The sequence below is a fragment of the Phoca vitulina genome, unplaced genomic scaffold (assembly GCF_004348235.1).
Source record: "Phoca vitulina isolate PV1807 unplaced genomic scaffold, GSC_HSeal_1.0 scaffold9, whole genome shotgun sequence".
Lineage (NCBI taxonomy): Eukaryota > Metazoa > Chordata > Mammalia > Carnivora > Phocidae > Phoca > Phoca vitulina.
In genome coordinates, this window is record NW_022589712.1 from 50357084 (window position 1) to 50374319 (window position 17236).

The 17236-nt window shown below is 39.2% G+C and overlaps 2 protein-coding genes and 1 pseudogene across 4 annotated transcripts in view; 2 read left to right on the plus strand and 1 right to left on the minus strand.

Moving 5' to 3' along the window:
- Positions 1–5120, plus strand: part of METTL24 (methyltransferase like 24) — a 96481-nt gene extending 91361 nt beyond the window's left edge. For both annotated transcript variants that reach the window (XM_032408080.1, XM_032408081.1), the window contains one exon: positions 2890–5120. In XM_032408080.1, the coding sequence (XP_032263971.1) occupies positions 2890–3204 (315 nt within the window). In that variant the 3' untranslated portion in view covers positions 3205–5120. The remainder of the gene's footprint in view (positions 1–2889) is intronic.
- The window catches only part of LOC116634585, a 42003-nt pseudogene continuing 27728 nt past the window's right edge, over positions 2962–17236 (plus strand).
- CDC40 (cell division cycle 40) overlaps positions 11769–17236 on the minus strand; it is a 56174-nt gene continuing 50706 nt past the window's right edge. For both annotated transcript variants that reach the window (XM_032408079.1, XM_032408078.1), the window contains exons 15-16: positions 16285–16429; positions 11769–15058 (exon numbers count right to left, since the gene is read on the minus strand). In XM_032408079.1, the coding sequence (XP_032263970.1) occupies positions 14881–15058; positions 16285–16429 (323 nt within the window). In that variant the 3' untranslated portion in view covers positions 11769–14880. The remainder of the gene's footprint in view (positions 15059–16284; positions 16430–17236) is intronic.

Sequence of the window (17236 nt, forward strand, 5' to 3'; positions counted from 1 at the left end):
CAGAAGCTTGTGCCCGTGATGTGGGGGCTGCCAAACGGCCTCACACCTTAATCCAGTTAAAATTAAAATTCTCATTTCCTCAAAAAGTTCTGGGAAAGGAGATTTATTGGGTATTTCAGGCACAAGGAAAAGGAGATACTTTTTGATAGGAGAACCTTTTTAATGCCTCTGAAATTGTAGCAGATACGTTGTTTGATCTACCTTCTTCGAGACCCTTCCACCCAAGAATATGTCTTTCATTATTGCAGAGTTTACACAGAGTTAACACCTCATTGTATTTCTCAAGAAACCTGATTTAACCTGACTGGATTCGGATTGGCACTTGATTATTCTGATGTAATCATTTTTTGTAATGATTTTTAGGGCCATGATTGTTGAAAACTGATGTTAGAGTCTTAAAAGAGGTGTACCTGATGCAGAAATGTTTAGTGCCTTATGCAAACAATAATATTGGGTGCATTATGCAGTAATAATGGAAATTACATTTGCAAAATAGTTGTGGTGAGAGAACATCCTGAAATACAAAAAATGGAAAAAGCACAGAGGGAAAGAAACCCATGTTTTATTCACAGCATTTGGCTGGCTGTGCTTTCAGGCTGGAAGTCAGGGAAGAAGTTTATGAGCTCCTCGGTCCTGCGCCATCCTTGGCCATGTGATTTAGATCAACCTACTCAGTTCTGATTGAAGTGGAGAATTTCCAGTCATTGGAATCAAAAGGGGTTGGCAATGTGGTCGTATTTGAAAATACTCTCTGCTCTTTCGATAGGACAGCATTTTGTAAGTGAAATTGGATTTTCACAGTAAGCATATATTTGCTATGATTTATCCTAATTTGTTTTTTTTTCTGTTGCTCATAACTTTGGATTGATAGCTTATTTTAAAAATGTTTGGAAAAAAATATGAAACATATATTCCTCTATACTCACCAGTGTAGTTTTTAGGTCAGTTGCAGGCTGATTAACTTTGCCCTGTCCCTTAATAGTTTGATGTATTGATCACATTCAACATGTGAACTCACAGAAAACCATGGTAGAAATACATCTATAAGGATTTTTAAAAATTCTTAACTATGTGAATTGACATGAAATGTTGATTTTGAGTTTTGGCTATTTTCTGTACTAATTAGACAATTTTGTAAAGTTTTAAATACATACTTCTTTTGGCAGTTTAATTACCCCAATTCAAGAATATTCTGCTTAAAATTTCAATGATTAAACAAAGTCAAGAAAGTGGCAGGGCTGCAGAGATGAAAAAAAAAAAAAGAGCGAGTTAATTCTTTTGTGTCCAATTCACAAAAATTATCTTAGCCTTGTGCCTTGTGCATGTTTGCATAGAATCTGCCTTTGGTTCCTTTCAGAAAAGAAAGTCTTTTGTTTTGTTTTTCATTTTACTTTTTCTCTTTTGAGTTTGGACAGGCTGGTTTACAGATATCTAGATGATTCTGAGGCCTCTTGGTATTCTTGGGGTGTTACCATCACTCTTTCCCGGTGGACCATGAGGTGCTACTGTCCAAGGCAAGACAGTGAAAGAAGGCATCTCCCTTGGGATGTAAGGATACTGGGCAAGGACCATTTTCCTGGAGCAGTGATGTCTAAATCCTATCCATCTTCTCCTCCACCCAACTCTGAAATCACACAAGCAATGTTGGCAGCCCAAAGTCATTTTTACCAAGGCCTCGTCTGCACGTAGGGCTGTTTCGCTGAGATTATGTATGTAGAAAGTAATTCTTTAAGCTGTAAACTACTCTGCAAATGTAAACTGGGGATATTGATAACAAGACTTCTACTCACGGGCCCTTATTCACTCTCTAATGGCACTTTATTTTCTAAACCAAAAGCCTTTTAGGGAATCTGAGTTACCATTTTTCGTCTTGTGGTTTATGGGGAGTCAGCATGGTGTAGTGGGTAAGAACATGGGCCATGTGGACAGACTCAGTTCTCATGTCACCACTGCCTCTCCTGCTGTGTGACTGGGGATAGGTTACTCTGAGTCTGGTTTCCTAAACTTCAAACAGGGATAGCAACAGAATCAGCCTTGCAGAATTGTTGAGAGGAGTAAAGGGATATTGCAAGCGAAGCACTTTGCATGGTGCCAGGCGCATACAAGCGCTCAGTAAGTAATTAGCTTTCATTGCTTTCTGGAGGCATTTGGGGTTCTGTTATTCTAATAGCAAAGCCAGCCAAAATGAGCTGATTCTCTTAACTTAATTAATTGCAAAATCTCTCCTATCCTACTCTTCTCCCTATATTTCATCTTACCTGGAGTGTGAACTTAGGTTCATTAAACGAACAGAGAATGGTGTTGCCTTTTTTCCCCCCCTTTAGGATGCTGTGCTGGTGTATACTGTTAAAAGAAATCATGGGATAATAATCTTTTTTTTTTTTTTTACAAGTCTAATATTCAGATACCTGAGAACTCTCCCTGGCTTCCAGTCCTGAGAAGTTGGAGGGGGCTGAGGTTTGTGAGGTGGTCCCGGCAGACGGCAGCCCTCTGTCCGGGCCTCCCTATGGGCCACCGTGCTGTCCTGACATGGCTGGGTTCCTGTGAGCAGAGTCTGGGCTGTCGGGGAGAGGCTGTGGGCATGCAGCTCCATGAAACACATGCCCCAGCGTCTCCTTCTCAGGCATCCGTTCCCATTGGGCAGAAAGTAGGAGGGTCCTTTATGATTTCCGACTGGCATTTCATTATCTGTATATTAACATTTGGTGTGGAGTGAGGTTAGAAGCTCATGTCATCAGTGGCCATTGAAAAAGACCTCTAACTCTAAGATCTGAAACATTCTGCTTTTGTAGGAGGTCGTTAGTTATACAGCGATGCTCCTGATGTCAAGGTGGTATTTTTAACAACGTTTATTGCATCTGCTAATCTCGTTTCATCATTTTGTTACAGATTGATGTTCTCAAAGCAGATCTGGAGAGTGCAGAATGGAAAGTTTTAGAAAATCTTATTCTGGAAGATGTCCTGGAACAAATTGGACAGCTCACCTTTGAGATTCATCTCCACTGGCCCGGGTTTGAGGTCAGTGGTGGGGAGAGCAGTGTCGTGCGATTCTGGTACAGCCTCCTCAAAGAGTTAGAACTAAAGGGTTTCAGGCTTTTTCATAGTTACAGAGATTTATCTAAACCCCAGCTGTTCCTGAAGAAAGACATTTTCAATGCAAGTAGCTGTTACACTCTGAGTTGGGTGAATACAAGATGGACCTAGGATGCAGGACCTCATGGAGAGCTCGGGGAAATAACTTCAGAATGAGGCGTGTCCTTGTCCAGTCTCCTCCCGCTAGCCTGTTAGCTGCTCCGGGGGGGGGGGGGGGGTTGTGTTATCGCCTTTGTAGTGCACGTAGCCCGGCACCTGCCCTGTGGTAGGGACACGGTTAAGACCTGTGGATGGGATGGACACCAGAGTGCCACAGAGTCCATCTCCATCTGCCCAAAGCCTGGGCCTTTCTCCCGTTTGCCTCCGACAGAGCGGGGATGCTTGTCCTTCTTCGTTTTAACTGGGAAGAGAACCCTCCACTTATCTGTGTTCCCTAAAATTCATTATGCATCTAAAATCTATGAATTCACCAACATGAGAAATTACCTAACATTTCCATTGTTACTGAGTTGATGAGATTCTTAAGTTTGTAGCTTACTGTTTAAAAGAGGGCCTTTCCTTTGACTGTCACTCCCCTCTTTCAGGGTTTTTCTTGTTCACCTGGTCAATGACATTCTTTAGGACCTTGTAGATTTCAGTCATTCCTCCTCAGCCTTTGCTGAGGCCATGCTGTGGCTTTATAAGCACCCCTGGTTCTGGTTTCTGGGGACTCAGACGCACCAAATTCTGTCACCGAGCTTAAAAGCCTAGACTATGCAGAACCTCAACTCAGGATTCTTTTCAGACTCAGCCTTAAATCCCCTTCTGTTCCTGTGAAACCAAGCACAAAGCAGAATTTGGGTGTCTGTGCTGTTGCCTCCACTGACTTCAGACCTGACTTCCCAACCACAGCCTTGCCTATCCTGTCAAATTTTTTTTTTTTTTAATACATTATGTCAAAGATTAAGTGAGTTTTTCTCTACTGCCAGTTGGCATTTGTTAGAAGACTGTGGCCTGAGAGCCAAAGTCTGTCTCTTTCCTGGGATGCTTACATAGTGTTTCAGTAACACCAATCCTTTCTGTATTTTTAAAAATTAAACAGAAAATGTAGGTTCTCAGTAGTTCAAATGATCTCCATCATTTTTATTTATGGGATTAGACATTTACCTCCACAAATGATTTTCAAAAATTCTATTTCAAATAAGTCAATTGAATAGCATAAAAACAAACCAAGTTATTACCTTATTATAAATTAAGTATATTTTCTGGCATTTTTTACATCATGAGAGAGCAGGAAAACTATATATCCATTGTTTGTTCGAGAAATTTGGGGAGAGAGTAGAATGCTGGTTGCTACTAGACTTTATCCCTTCTTCCTGTTTTTTACCTCCTTCTACCCCAGATGTTCCCTGGGTTGGCTTTTTGTTTCTTGCAGTGGTTTGAAAATACCATGCCGTCAAGTGAGAAACCAAAATATGGTAGAGTTAGATGATCTTATTCCCTTCAGGTCAAAAGGGAACAAGACTTTCTGAATTTTTAAAAATACAAATAAGCTTTTTATTTTAAAACACATAGTACACTAGTAAAAGTCATTGAAGTCGGAGAACCAGCTTGAATCAGTTAAAAAGTAGCAGCTAAGTCGCTCTGTGTCCATAGGTATCTCAAAAGCACAAAGGGTCCACGAAAAACTCTGAAGTGGTTTCATGCTTGGTGTGCACGGTATTGCCTTCAAAACAAAGTTAACTTTAGTCCGGTTCCTGCTTGGATTATATCACAGATTCTCTCTTTTATTTTTTAATCAAAATTTTATACACTGAAGTATATACAATAAACCTTTTTATACATTAAACCTGGTAAACCTTCTTGTACACCAAAGTATGAAGTGTTCTAATCTTATGTGTCCAGTCTGTTCAGATTTTAGATACGTACACGCCCATATTAAGACTTTTAATTCAGGGGATTGAAGATTGATGGAATCACTGAAAGCCCCTTTTATACAGGGCAAGTCCCCATTTATTCCAGATTGGTGGTGCAGAACATTGACTTCATCACACACACACACACACACTATATATACATATGTATGTATGTATATATATATATATATATATATATATATACACACACACACATATATATATATACGTATATATATATACATCTGAAGCAAGAATGGCTGTACTGCTAAAAAAAAAAAAGACAAACTCAAAATAAATCACAAACACACCCACCCACACCCACCTACAAGGCAGCTTGTTCAGTAGTTTTTTGTACTTATTTTATGCTTATTTCTAAGACTGTCCTTCATTCCCTTCATGGATAGTTTGAAATTTATGATGAATATTCTGACTGTTGCTATGGTTTCCCTGCCTCTGAAATTTATTATGCTTATTGTGTAGGCTGGGGTTTCTTAACCTCAGCACAGATTGCCGTTTTGGGCTGCATAATTCCTTGTTGGGGGAGGGAAGGCTGTTCTGTGCCTTGTAGAATGTTTAGCAGCATCCCTGGCCCCCTCCACTAGATTCCAGGAGCACCTCTCCCTCTGCCCCACTCAGCTGTGACAACCAGACACATCTGCAGACAGTGTCAAATGTCCCCTCGGGGGCAAAGCCATCCCCCGTGGAGAACTAGTGGTGGAGGCCACGAGCAAGGGTCTGGGGTACCACACACTGCCATTTGGGAAGATCCTGCTTGTGAAGGCAAAACAAGAACCAGCAGCACCGTAACCCCCACAAAAGCAACACAAACACAGGGGAGAGGTAAAGTCAAGAGCTGCTATCGAGAGCATCCTCTGTGCCCAGCACTGGGCAGAGATGGTTCCTCATTCTCCCAGGAACTCCATAAGGAAGTGGAGTTTTCCCGATTGTACAAGTGAGGAAACCCTGAGAGGTTAAATAGCTTATTCAGATGATGCCACTAGTAGATGGTAGAGTAGGAATCCACCTCTCCGATCTTTCAGATCCAAAGCCTGTGCTGGTCCCCTTCCCTCCACAGGGCCGCCTCAATAGCCTCTAACAGATGTGAGATGCCACTCCCAAAGGGCCTATTTTTGCTTCCTTATTAGTAAATGGGGGGGGGGAACTACAAATATACTAACAACAGACCTGCAAATCAGTTGAGTTGGGACATTTTTGTAGCATGCAGGTTTAGTTTAAATAATCTATTTAAGGGGCACCTGGGTGGCTCAGTCGTTAAGCGTCTGCCTTCGGCTCAGGTCATGATCCCAGGGTCCTGGGATCGAGCCCCGCATCGGGCTCCCTGCTCAGCGGGAAGCCTGCTTCTCCCTCTCCCACTCCCCCTGCTTGTGTTCCCTCTCTCGCTGTGTCTCTCTCTGTCAAATAAATAAAATCTTTAAAAAAAAAAAAATCTAATTAAAACATGCCTGCCAAATGGAGACTTCCTGCAAGAAGAGGGGGACCCAGCGACTTCTCTGTCAATATTTCAGGTTGCCAGAAAAGCTCTTGCAAGGCCTGGAAGCAGCTCTTGGCCCTGGCTTGTCCCACTATGTGGCACTTTCCTCTTAGGTTTTAGAAAGGGCACAGTCACTTGGAAATGGAGTGTTTCCTTTGTTTTCAAAGTAGTCTTTGACCCGCAGATACATGGGCCTCATCTTACCAGAGCAATGCTCATAAGTGAATCTAAAAGTATAAATTTAATAATGTTCTTCAAATGATTAAAAAAACCTGTTTAGGTGAAAGACGTATAAGACATACGTAAGAGATTTGCACAAACTGTGTCACAATTTGAGTTTAAAGTCAAAGAAAAAATATTTCCCTTTCCCCTTCTCTTAGAGTGATTGTATTTGTTGCATCTATAACAGGTTATCATATAAATATTTGTAACTATTTGATATGTTAAAATGAAGAAAGTCAGGAAGAAGTAAACAAACGTGTTAGAATTCTCTGAAGGACCACTGATCTGTATTAGAGTAGAACAAAAGTAAATTCATGAGTTTACAGTGTTTAGTACAAATTAATTATTCATGTAAGCTATTTCTGTCTTGGCTATACGATTTTAGATATAGTAAACACAGTACAAGATTTGGATTTCCTAAGTATTACATGTTTGTTTTTTGCAAAGCTTGGATTAATACCAGGGAGCCAGCCTCATCATCATATTTTGTCAGATTTAAAGTGAAGCCCTCATTAAAACAGATTATTATTCTTGACAACACAACAATACCTCCAGGCTCAATTAATATAATTGTTCTTTTCTGCTGGAGATAAGTTTATGTTTGCCTTTTAAGCAATAACAATTCTTTTTGTATTAGCCAATAGCTGCTTCTTTGTGAGTTCAGAACACATTTAACTTTATGTAAAAATGTCTTTTTCTTATTGAAAGAGGTATTTGAACTTTACTTATCACATGAAATCATAACCCAAAGATTCAATGTATTCTTAAACTGCCTAAATTTAGAAAATATTGAAATTCTTTAGATAATTATATTTCTGTCCTTAAGGAAAATAAATCAGGCAAACTTTTTTATTTTTTTTTAAAGATTTATTTTTCTGACAGATAGAGAGACAGCGAGAGAGGGAACACAAGCAGGGGGAGTGGGAGAGGGAGAAGCAGGCTTCCCACTGAGCAGGGAACCCGATGCAGGGCTCGATCCCAGGACCCTGGGATCATGACCTGAGCCGAAGGCAGAGGCTTAATGACTGAGCCACCCAGGCGCCCCTAAATCAGGCAAACTTAATGTCACACTTTATGTTTAACACTATATGGAAAAATGCTAGTTTCATTAAAATTAATGCTTTGTGGGGCGTCTGGGTGGCAGTCGGTTGAGCATCAGACCCTTGGTTTCAGCTAGGGTTGTGATCTCAGGGTCATGGGCTCGGGCCCTGTGACAGACTCCCCGCTCAGCAGAGTCTGCTTGAGATTCTCTCTCTCTCTCTCTCTCTCAAATAAATAAAATCTTTGAAAAAAAAAAAACCAACTAATGCTTCTTAAAACAAACAACATTCCTGTGGGCACAGTTATGGGGCCCAACTCTAACGGAAGAGGCCAAAAGAATGTCTTTCGCTAGGTTCTGTTTTACTAAAGGATGAAACAAACACAGTCTCGGTAGCTGAGTGTTTCTTTTGAACTACCTAACTCGGAGAGAGCAAGCTGGAAGCTACAAAGATTATGCCACAAATCTGACAGTTTAAAAAATACACAACTAAGTCGCATTATGTGGAGGAGGCAGAAGAGCAGGATGAAAGGAGAAAGATTCTGATGCTGCCCCTGACTAGCTGTGTGGCATCGAGCGAATCATCACCTTTATTTGCCTAGTTGCTTATCTTAGGTTGGAATATTTGATTTCTAAGGTTTCTTCTTGCTTGAAGATCTCATTATTCTAAGATTTTTGTGATTAGAGATGGTTTAGACAGTGGTAGGGTAATTTCTTCATTTGTGTGCTATAAAGGGAAGCCTTAGGATAAATTCAGAAGAATCCAAATGATGTGCTTATTCAGAAGAAAAGGCCCGAATAAAAGAGGAATCTGTGATGATAGTTCTCCAATCAAATGAAGTGCCCTCAGGCCAAGTACCTCTTTGGAGAACAGCTTAAACTCACAGGGTTCTAAAAACTGGAATGTTTCAGACTGTACTGGTTTATACATCTGTTTACAGAATATCCTAACAAAGTGGCACCATCTGAAGATACTAGATTAAGTATGTATATCTACGGTGATCCTTCCGTATGTGCATGTGTGAGCGTGAGTGTGTACACAACACACACACACACACGTGTACATATACATTTATATGTATGGCTGAATGCCCAAGAAAGAAAAATCTTCAGACACACAAAGCTCAGAGGGAGCCTAGAACCAGACAGGTAGGTAGAGCAGGAAGCTACTCGGCAGCAGTCCTAGGAGTTTAGTGTACCAGTGGTGCTAGAGGCCTGAAGCACTGGAGATAAGGCTGTGTGGGGGCAAGGATCGGCACGGAGACACCTGCACAGTGGGATGGGACCCTGGGCGTGCTACATTACCTCAGTGCAAGAGTCCTAAAAATCCGACCTCCCTCACCCCCACCCCCAGCACAAGAAAGCCTATCCTTGCTGTAGCTCTGGGAGGAACTAAAAATCCTACCTCCCTCACCCCCACCCCCAGCACAAGAAAGCCTATCCTTGCTGTAGCTCTGGGAGGAACTAAAAGTTTCCCATGAGAATTTGAAACCTCTGGCCTGTTTACGGAGTTGAATTTATATTAATCTCATGGTGAAGAAAACCAGAAGCTGAGAAATGAAGATAAAAAACTGAGGGAGGGGGCGCCTGGGTGGCTCAGTTGGTTAAGCGACTGCCTTCGGCTCAGGTCATGATCCTGGAGTCCCAGGATCGAGTCCCGCATCGGGCTCCCTGCTCGGCAGGGAGTCTGCTTCTCCCTCTGACCCTCCCCCCTCTCATGTGCTCTCTCTCTCTCAAATAAATAAATAAAATCTTTAAAAAAAAAAAAAAAAAAAACTGAGGGAGTATACATAAGGGTATATGGCAGAAACGGATGTAAAACGACTGTGAAGGGGCTCTTCAACTCAGGCTACAAAGGATTTCTTCAAAAAAGAAAAAACAAGACCCATTTAAGATGAATTCCTAACAAAAAGTTACAACTGACAAGGAAGTGGCCCACCATGAGGTAGAGTTGACATACACAATAAACGCTGGGGTTTTCAGCCCAAGAACTTGACATAACAAGTCTTAAAGTATAATATAAATTGTTTAAAATGATTAAAGGCATAAAAGACGGGCACCTGGGTGGCTCAGTTGTTAAGCGTCTGCCTTCGGCTCAGGTCATGATCCCAGGGTCCTGGGATCGAGCCCCGCATCGGGCTCCTTCCTCCGTGGGAGGCCTGCTTCTCCCTCTCCCACTCCTCCTGCTTGTGTTCCCTCTCTTCGCTGTCTCTATCAAATAAATAAATAAATAAAATCTTAAAAAAAAAGGCATAAAAGACTATATAAGAAACCTTAAGAAAATGATATATGAAGAACAGGTAAATATAAAAAAGTATAACTAGACCTTCCATAAAAGGAAAGTCATTGGAATAGATCTAATGGATTAAGCGATACAGCTGAAGAGACTGCAAAGCAAACTGAAAGATATACCTGAGGAAACTACCCAAGACGTAGCACAGAAAAATTTATATTCTTAACGTATTTTGAGTAGTCTGAAGATGAAGCAGTAAAGTTGAATATTTGAGCTATGGGTGTAAAAAGTGGTGCTAGACCTATTATGTGTAATATGGCAGTCATTAGCTGCAGGTTGCTATTGAACACTTAGAATGTGGCTAATATGACTGAGGAACTGAATTTTAAGTAACTTGAATTTAAAAACTTCTACCTGATTCAATTATTAGAAAACTCAGATATATTTGCAACAACTTGGGCATGTAAATCGACTTGGTGTGAAACAGGTAAAATATCTGATGAATATTTAGTGTCTAAATTGAGACATGCTGTTATGTGTGAAATATACACCAGATTTCAAAGACTTAGTATGAGAAAAGTAAAATATTTATTTAAAAAATAATTGAGGGGCGCCTGGGTGGCTCAGTTAAGCGTCTGCTGACTCTTGATTTCAGCTCAGGTCATGATCTCTGGGTCTTGGTATCAAGCCCCACATCAGGCTCCGTGCTCAGCAGGGAGTCTGCTTGAGATTCTCTCTCTCCCTCTGCCCCTCCCCCCCCCCCAGCTCATGCTCTATTTATTTCCAGAGAGAGAGTGAGATAGAAAGCATGAGAGTACAAGCAGGGGGAGCGGCAGGCAGAGGGAGAAGCAGGCTTTCCACCGAGCAAGGAGACTGATGCGGGACTCAATCCCAGGACCCTGGGATCATCACCTGAGCCGAAGGCAGACGCTTAACCAACTGAGTCACCCAGCCATCCCTAAATCAACCTTTTAAAAAAAATAACTGAATGTTGAAATAATACTTTGGATATATTTCATTAGATGAAATATACTATTAAAATTAATATCCTGTTTTTTTTTAATGTGGCCATTAGAAAGTTAAAAATTGTACACATGAAAAAAAGTTACACACATGGCTCACATTTTCTATTAGCACTGTCCTGGGACATGTACTTAAAAAATGTTTGAGATTTGAGTTAGTCCCTCAGATCTCAAAAGCTGAAGGGTGGAGAATAGGATGTGGGGAGCTAGAAAATTCCCCTAAAGATTGTGATTGCAGTTCCAGGAAGCTGTGCAAGCAAAGGAGTTCTCTCTTTGTCACTAAAAATAAAGCCACTCTAAGGACTCTGGTTGCAAGTTGTGATGGCTTTTCCCTTAAGTTCCAGATAAAATGGCCGTGTTTAGGTTGAGATAGCTGTTTCTACAATTAATAAAGTGATTATGAACATAGAAATATAGAAAATGTATATACATACATATCTTCACATACATACATGCGTGTATATATATACACAAACCTACAATACATAAATACATGTATTTACACAATACATAAATGCATGTAAATACATGCACACATGCATGTATTTATTTCTGGTTATCAAAATTTTTCCTATGTGTACTAAACAGTGCCATTTCTGAAATACTCAAGATAGACTCTACTGCACTGATTCTCATTCTTAGTGTGTCTATCAACCAGGGATCTTGCTAAAAGTGCTGAGTTTGACCCAGTGAATGAATATACACATATTTTTGTATATTCACATTAATATACATTCAAATATATATTAATATAAATATCTATATATTTCTTAGTTGCAATTTTTTGTTCATTCATTCATTTTACTTACCCATTGATCAAATGAACATTTGAGAACACGGGTGTTCTCTGAAAATTCATGGGCTCTCATGAATTTGAGCCACGTGCTGTGGCTCTTTCTATTGGATCACCTCTTCTCCTTCGTAGGTCCCTTGGCACTTGCCTTATTTCTACTATATTTCATCGATTACTGTATGATCCACTAAGAGAAAATGCTGCCAATTAAACCATGACACATCACTGACTTTAAGACATAGCCCTAATTTCAGAGATGTCAAAACATGGAAAACATGCATCTTTGATGGCACACAGCATCGGCGTTCCCTAGGTCTCACCTTGAGACCCAAACTGAATACTGCTGCTGGATACGTGGACCTGGATGGCCCTTCGCACGTGCCTTCCCCATACCTGAATTCGTTATGGCTCCTCCAACTAACTCCATTTTCTTCTCTTCTGTATCTCAGTGAGCAACACCATCTCTGGGTGATTCTGATGCAGATGGCTCTCAGTCTGTGCCGAGGAACACCGTTCTTCAAGGAAAGCCTTCTATAATCTTTACTAGTGCTCAATCCTTACGGCTGTCATTCAAGTGTTTAATATTTCACTGTCATTATTCTCCTTTGGGTAATTTATAAACATGCTAATAAGGACATCGACCAGCCTCACGATGCATTGTCAAGAATCACTCTATACTTTTTTACTTAGAGAAGTGCCTGTTTGATGCTATTCCCTGTTCCTTGTCTTAAAACTGTCTCCTTATAAGGACAAAATATTCCCAGTTTGTGCTTCAATATTTAAATATTCACTTGATTAAAACTTTCAGTAAAGCATCACTTTTATTCTAACCTTTAGGAAGGAAATCTGTCCTGGGTGTGATAAGAAGGTTGCAGTGGGGAAAAGGGCCAGAAGGTAACCACTTAATTCCAGTAACAACATGATCTTGAGACTTTTTTAAGCTGGAAAAGAACCCCATTCATTTGTGTACTCTGAAATGGGTGCAATCCTAACTCAGTGCCACCACTAAGTGAATAAATACAGAATGTGTTAGACTTAATCTGTGTGCTCTCAGTGCGATGCCCTGTATTTTTGTTAGTTAACTAGAATAAACCCATTAACATACCATATTAATATATCACCCCCACCTCTAAAGCATCATTTCTCCCCATAAAATAAAAATGACCCATTTAAAATCTGCAGATGGTTTAATTTGTCTCAACAGTTAAGACTTAAGACTAAGAATGAAAATTTTGATAACACTTTCTAGAAAAAATGCTTTATTTAAAAATATGATCTTTTTTTTAAAAAGAGACAAGTTTTATGTACAGTTACTTAGTTTAGAAACAGTCAAAAACACAATAAAATAAAACCAGATTTAGAAATTATGATTTGTAACATATACAATACTGATGCTGAACGAGATAGTTTAAATGTATGATTAATTCTTTCTGTCCCATTACATTTCAATCATTCACATTTGTTAAAACCAGTGGTTTGGGACTAAAGAAAAGGTATTCTGTGAACTCCTCCTCCCTCTTCAGGAAGTGCAGCTACTCTTGCCGGCAGATACAGAAAGGCAGCAGCCAGGCAGTGCATTCTCATTTCTTTGAGTGTCTGTGTGCCCCAAAATAACATGTCTTACCATTTTTTAATTCTCTTTTTCTATCTTCTATTTATTTATATGTGGCCATAGTGCCAGGTCATCTATACCAGGCCTTTTTAAAAATTAATTTTTAAAAATGGAAGTTCTAAGCACTAGAAGCATGAATTGCTATTGACAGTCCAGGGCTCAGAGCTAATGCCCTTAGGATATCAACATTCAACATGATTTTGTTCTCCAAGTTGGCACTCTGAGCAGCTTATGAACCAATGTTTTGAAGCATGGTACTGAAATATTTCAAAGCACATTCAAATATTCAAATATCTTACAGAGATTTGTAATAAAACAGGAGAAACGGCTTGTCAACCAAAGTGCTGTTAGCTACTATCTTGATTTCATAATCTGAAGTTCTTAAACTTTTTTTTTTTTTTTAAACCAACCAGTTATTGCTTCTCAAACAGGGGAACCATAGCCATCTTTCTGGAGTGTCAATTTTATTCAAAGATTTGGAAAGAAGTTAAAAATTTTTCTAATCTTTAAAAAGTTCTGTTGCATATATTCATAAGCAAAATCAGAATAATTTTAAAGATAAAACATACCACTTCAAAGAAATTACAAGTTGACATTTTGGACGATGCCCTCATACCCTAGCTCCTATGAGGAGTATTTCAGTAGTAACATCTGTGAATCGATGACCTAGGAGATCCTGATTTCTGGAAGTGTAGCCAGGTCCTTACAGATAGTAAATACAAATAAAACTGAAAGTCTTGACTCAATTCTCTTGAGTTTCACCTTCAAAATAACATAATTCTCTGCTTATATATAGTCCTATCTATACTGATTGGGAAGAAAGCCAAGGAAACAACTCTGGACTGTTTATTTTCCATTGTTTAATAGTGAGAGGAATGCTGCAGTCAGAGAAGATTGCTGGCTTAAAGTAAACATACGATATATGTCATAAAAAATAGAACTCCTGAATCCAAAAGATTTGAACTTGACCCACCAAAATAATGGGAACAGTAATTGTGGGTGGTTTTACCTTCTTTCAGATTCACATTAAATAACATCGTCCCTGTTCCTTACTTCCCTTTTTGTTGAAGTTTAGGTAAACATGGTGCCTTTCAGAATTATTTGTCATTAATTGTATTACCTCCTTTAAAACACCAAATCCACCAGGGATTCTTCCTCAACTCCAAAGAGATCCTTTCAGTATGTCAAGGGGGGTAAACCCAAACTGCCTGCCAACAACTACTCACCACATAGAAAGTCAATGGTCATTCTCTGTATAAATAATATCTATAAAGAACAAAATGAAGTTGCCAATGAAATTATATGAGCCAAATTTACAAAAAATATATATATATTTTTAAACAATGGGTCAACTTCATAAGGCCATGTAAGGAAATCATAATTTGTAAATCAAGTTGTCATCCAACACATTTAATAATTAAATATAGTTAAATATGAAATTGGATCAAAAATGACCCTAGCTAAGGATTAATCTCGTTAATCCCACAATTTAATGAGCCCATCCCAACCACATGTTATGACTTTAGATGTTTCATGCGGATGCCACACTGCACCTATACACACTTTATCATGAGCTTTAAATCGACTATAGAGTTTGGTGGTCTTCCAGTCCCAGATGTTCAATTTTCCATTTCCATCTCCTGAAATCACATAGCTAGAATGGGAAGAGAAATAAATTCAAATTGTTCAAACACCTTAAACTGACAAAGTGTATAAGGAACAGAGAGTTTATCTTTTTCACAGTAACAACAACAACAAAAAGTCAATGTGAATATACAATACTCAGTGAGAATAACAAGGTAGAGCATAAAGCTGTCTATAATTTAAACTTCTACCAAAAAAATCTCCCCATTGAGCTACCAATCTGTGAGTAAAAAAAATGTATTAACCAGGAAGGTTGGGAAACCCAGGGGCCACAATAAAAGCAGTTTAACAAGTCACTCTTTAGACAGTCAGAAACAGGGTAGGGGAACCAGCCTCTCACAGAGCCTGGGAACACCCATTCTACCGTAGTTAGACTCGACCACCTTCATAATTATTTCCTGGTTTCAACATCTTTTGAAATTGTCTAAGACTGACTCGTAGGAGTCTAAGGTACAAATCCCAGCCTAAACATACAAGGTTACAGAGATTTCTGGATTACTTCTACCTACATATTTTAGCTAAGAATGGGGGAATGAATGCAGAGTTTCACTCATAGAAAGACTCTATCTATAGGGCTTCACGAATACAGTGCAGCCTAGAAAGAGTTAAGAGCTGGATTTGAGGTCTCACCACAGAAAAGCTGCAGTGAAGTTGTTAATGTCAACACTGCAATACAGAATTAATTCTGCCAGTGTTTAATCACAGCCATATAGCGATTACAGTCCTCCAAGCGTTGTGAGAAAAGCAGAGAGAAAATAAGGCATAGCCCGTATAGACAGGAACTTATGACGTGGTTACAGGGCACAGGACTAAGGAAGATAAAGAGACCCACTGAAGAACTTAAAAAAGTCAAATGTAGTTTTCATAACTTATTCTTGTCTTTCCATCAGGCACTGTGACAATCTGCACAGTTATCATGAGATTACATATGTGACAGTGATTTTTTTTTTTTTTTAAAGATTTTATTTATTTATTTGACAGAGAGATAGACAGAAGAGCACAAGCAGAGGGAGGGGCAGAGGGAGAGGGAGAAGCAGGCTCTGCACTGAGCAGGGAACCTGATGCGGGACTCGATCCCAGGACCCTGAGATCATGACCCGAGCCGAAGGCAGACGCTTAACCATCTGAGCCACCCAGGTGCCCGACAGTGATTTTTTTAAAGTGTTATTATTTGTATGACATTAGTTTATGTCACCACATTTGAATATGAGAACATAAGAGAAGATTTAAACTTACCTCATATCTGGTGAAAAGTCCACCTGACAAGCATAACCCGCTACCATATGGCCCTTAAAAATTTTTTTCTTATTCAATCTAAATCTGTTCTGTGCTCCAAAAATTAAGATTTGGTTGTCCATTGATTGGCATGCTAGCCATTTCCCTGTAAATTCAATAAAGGAGACATATTAGAGCAAGACTGAAAATTCTAAAATGACTCTATTTTAAATATGTTCAGACATTAATATTCTTTTGTTCCCAATTACTTTATAATAATAGGAAAATGAATTTACCATACCATTTGTAAAGTGTTACAAATCTGTCACTGACAAGAGGGATTTATATATAAAGAAGTAATGGATTTTGCTCGAATAATCCCGTATCATCGAGCACTCTTCATATAAAAGCTTTTTTCTTTGAATAAGGATATACAGAAATTCTGAGTTTAGCATTAACAGAACTTAAGTAAAATTTTATGAAATGAAATTAATTTGGAGTAAGTACAGACAAGAGAACCATTGGGTAAAAGAGACTTATCTGTGTTAATTACGGAAAAAGGAAAGATTAACACTAGGTGAGAAAACCTAGGATTATTAAATAAAACCATACAAAAAAAGAGATACGATTAAAAAAATTATTGGAACTGTTACTGAAAGGCCAAATTGCTTTTATCTTCCCAAGATTCACCAAAGTCTCTAGAGCCTGAACTGTAGTATCTTCTTGCATCCGATGTACTTGCAGACATTATTAACTAAGGGAATGCTCTTAACAATATTCAGTCTGAGAGGGTAAATAGCCTTGTTCAAGATGAGCACAATATTTGTAATGGGTAGTGTAAAAATATACCACATAAAGTGTAGATACAGAGAGACAAATGTGACAGTATTCAATGCAGTCCTTATCAAAAATAGGACCCGGTTAGGTTGCTCTTCTCATAAAAATCATAGGGTACTTGACAAAAAGGATCACT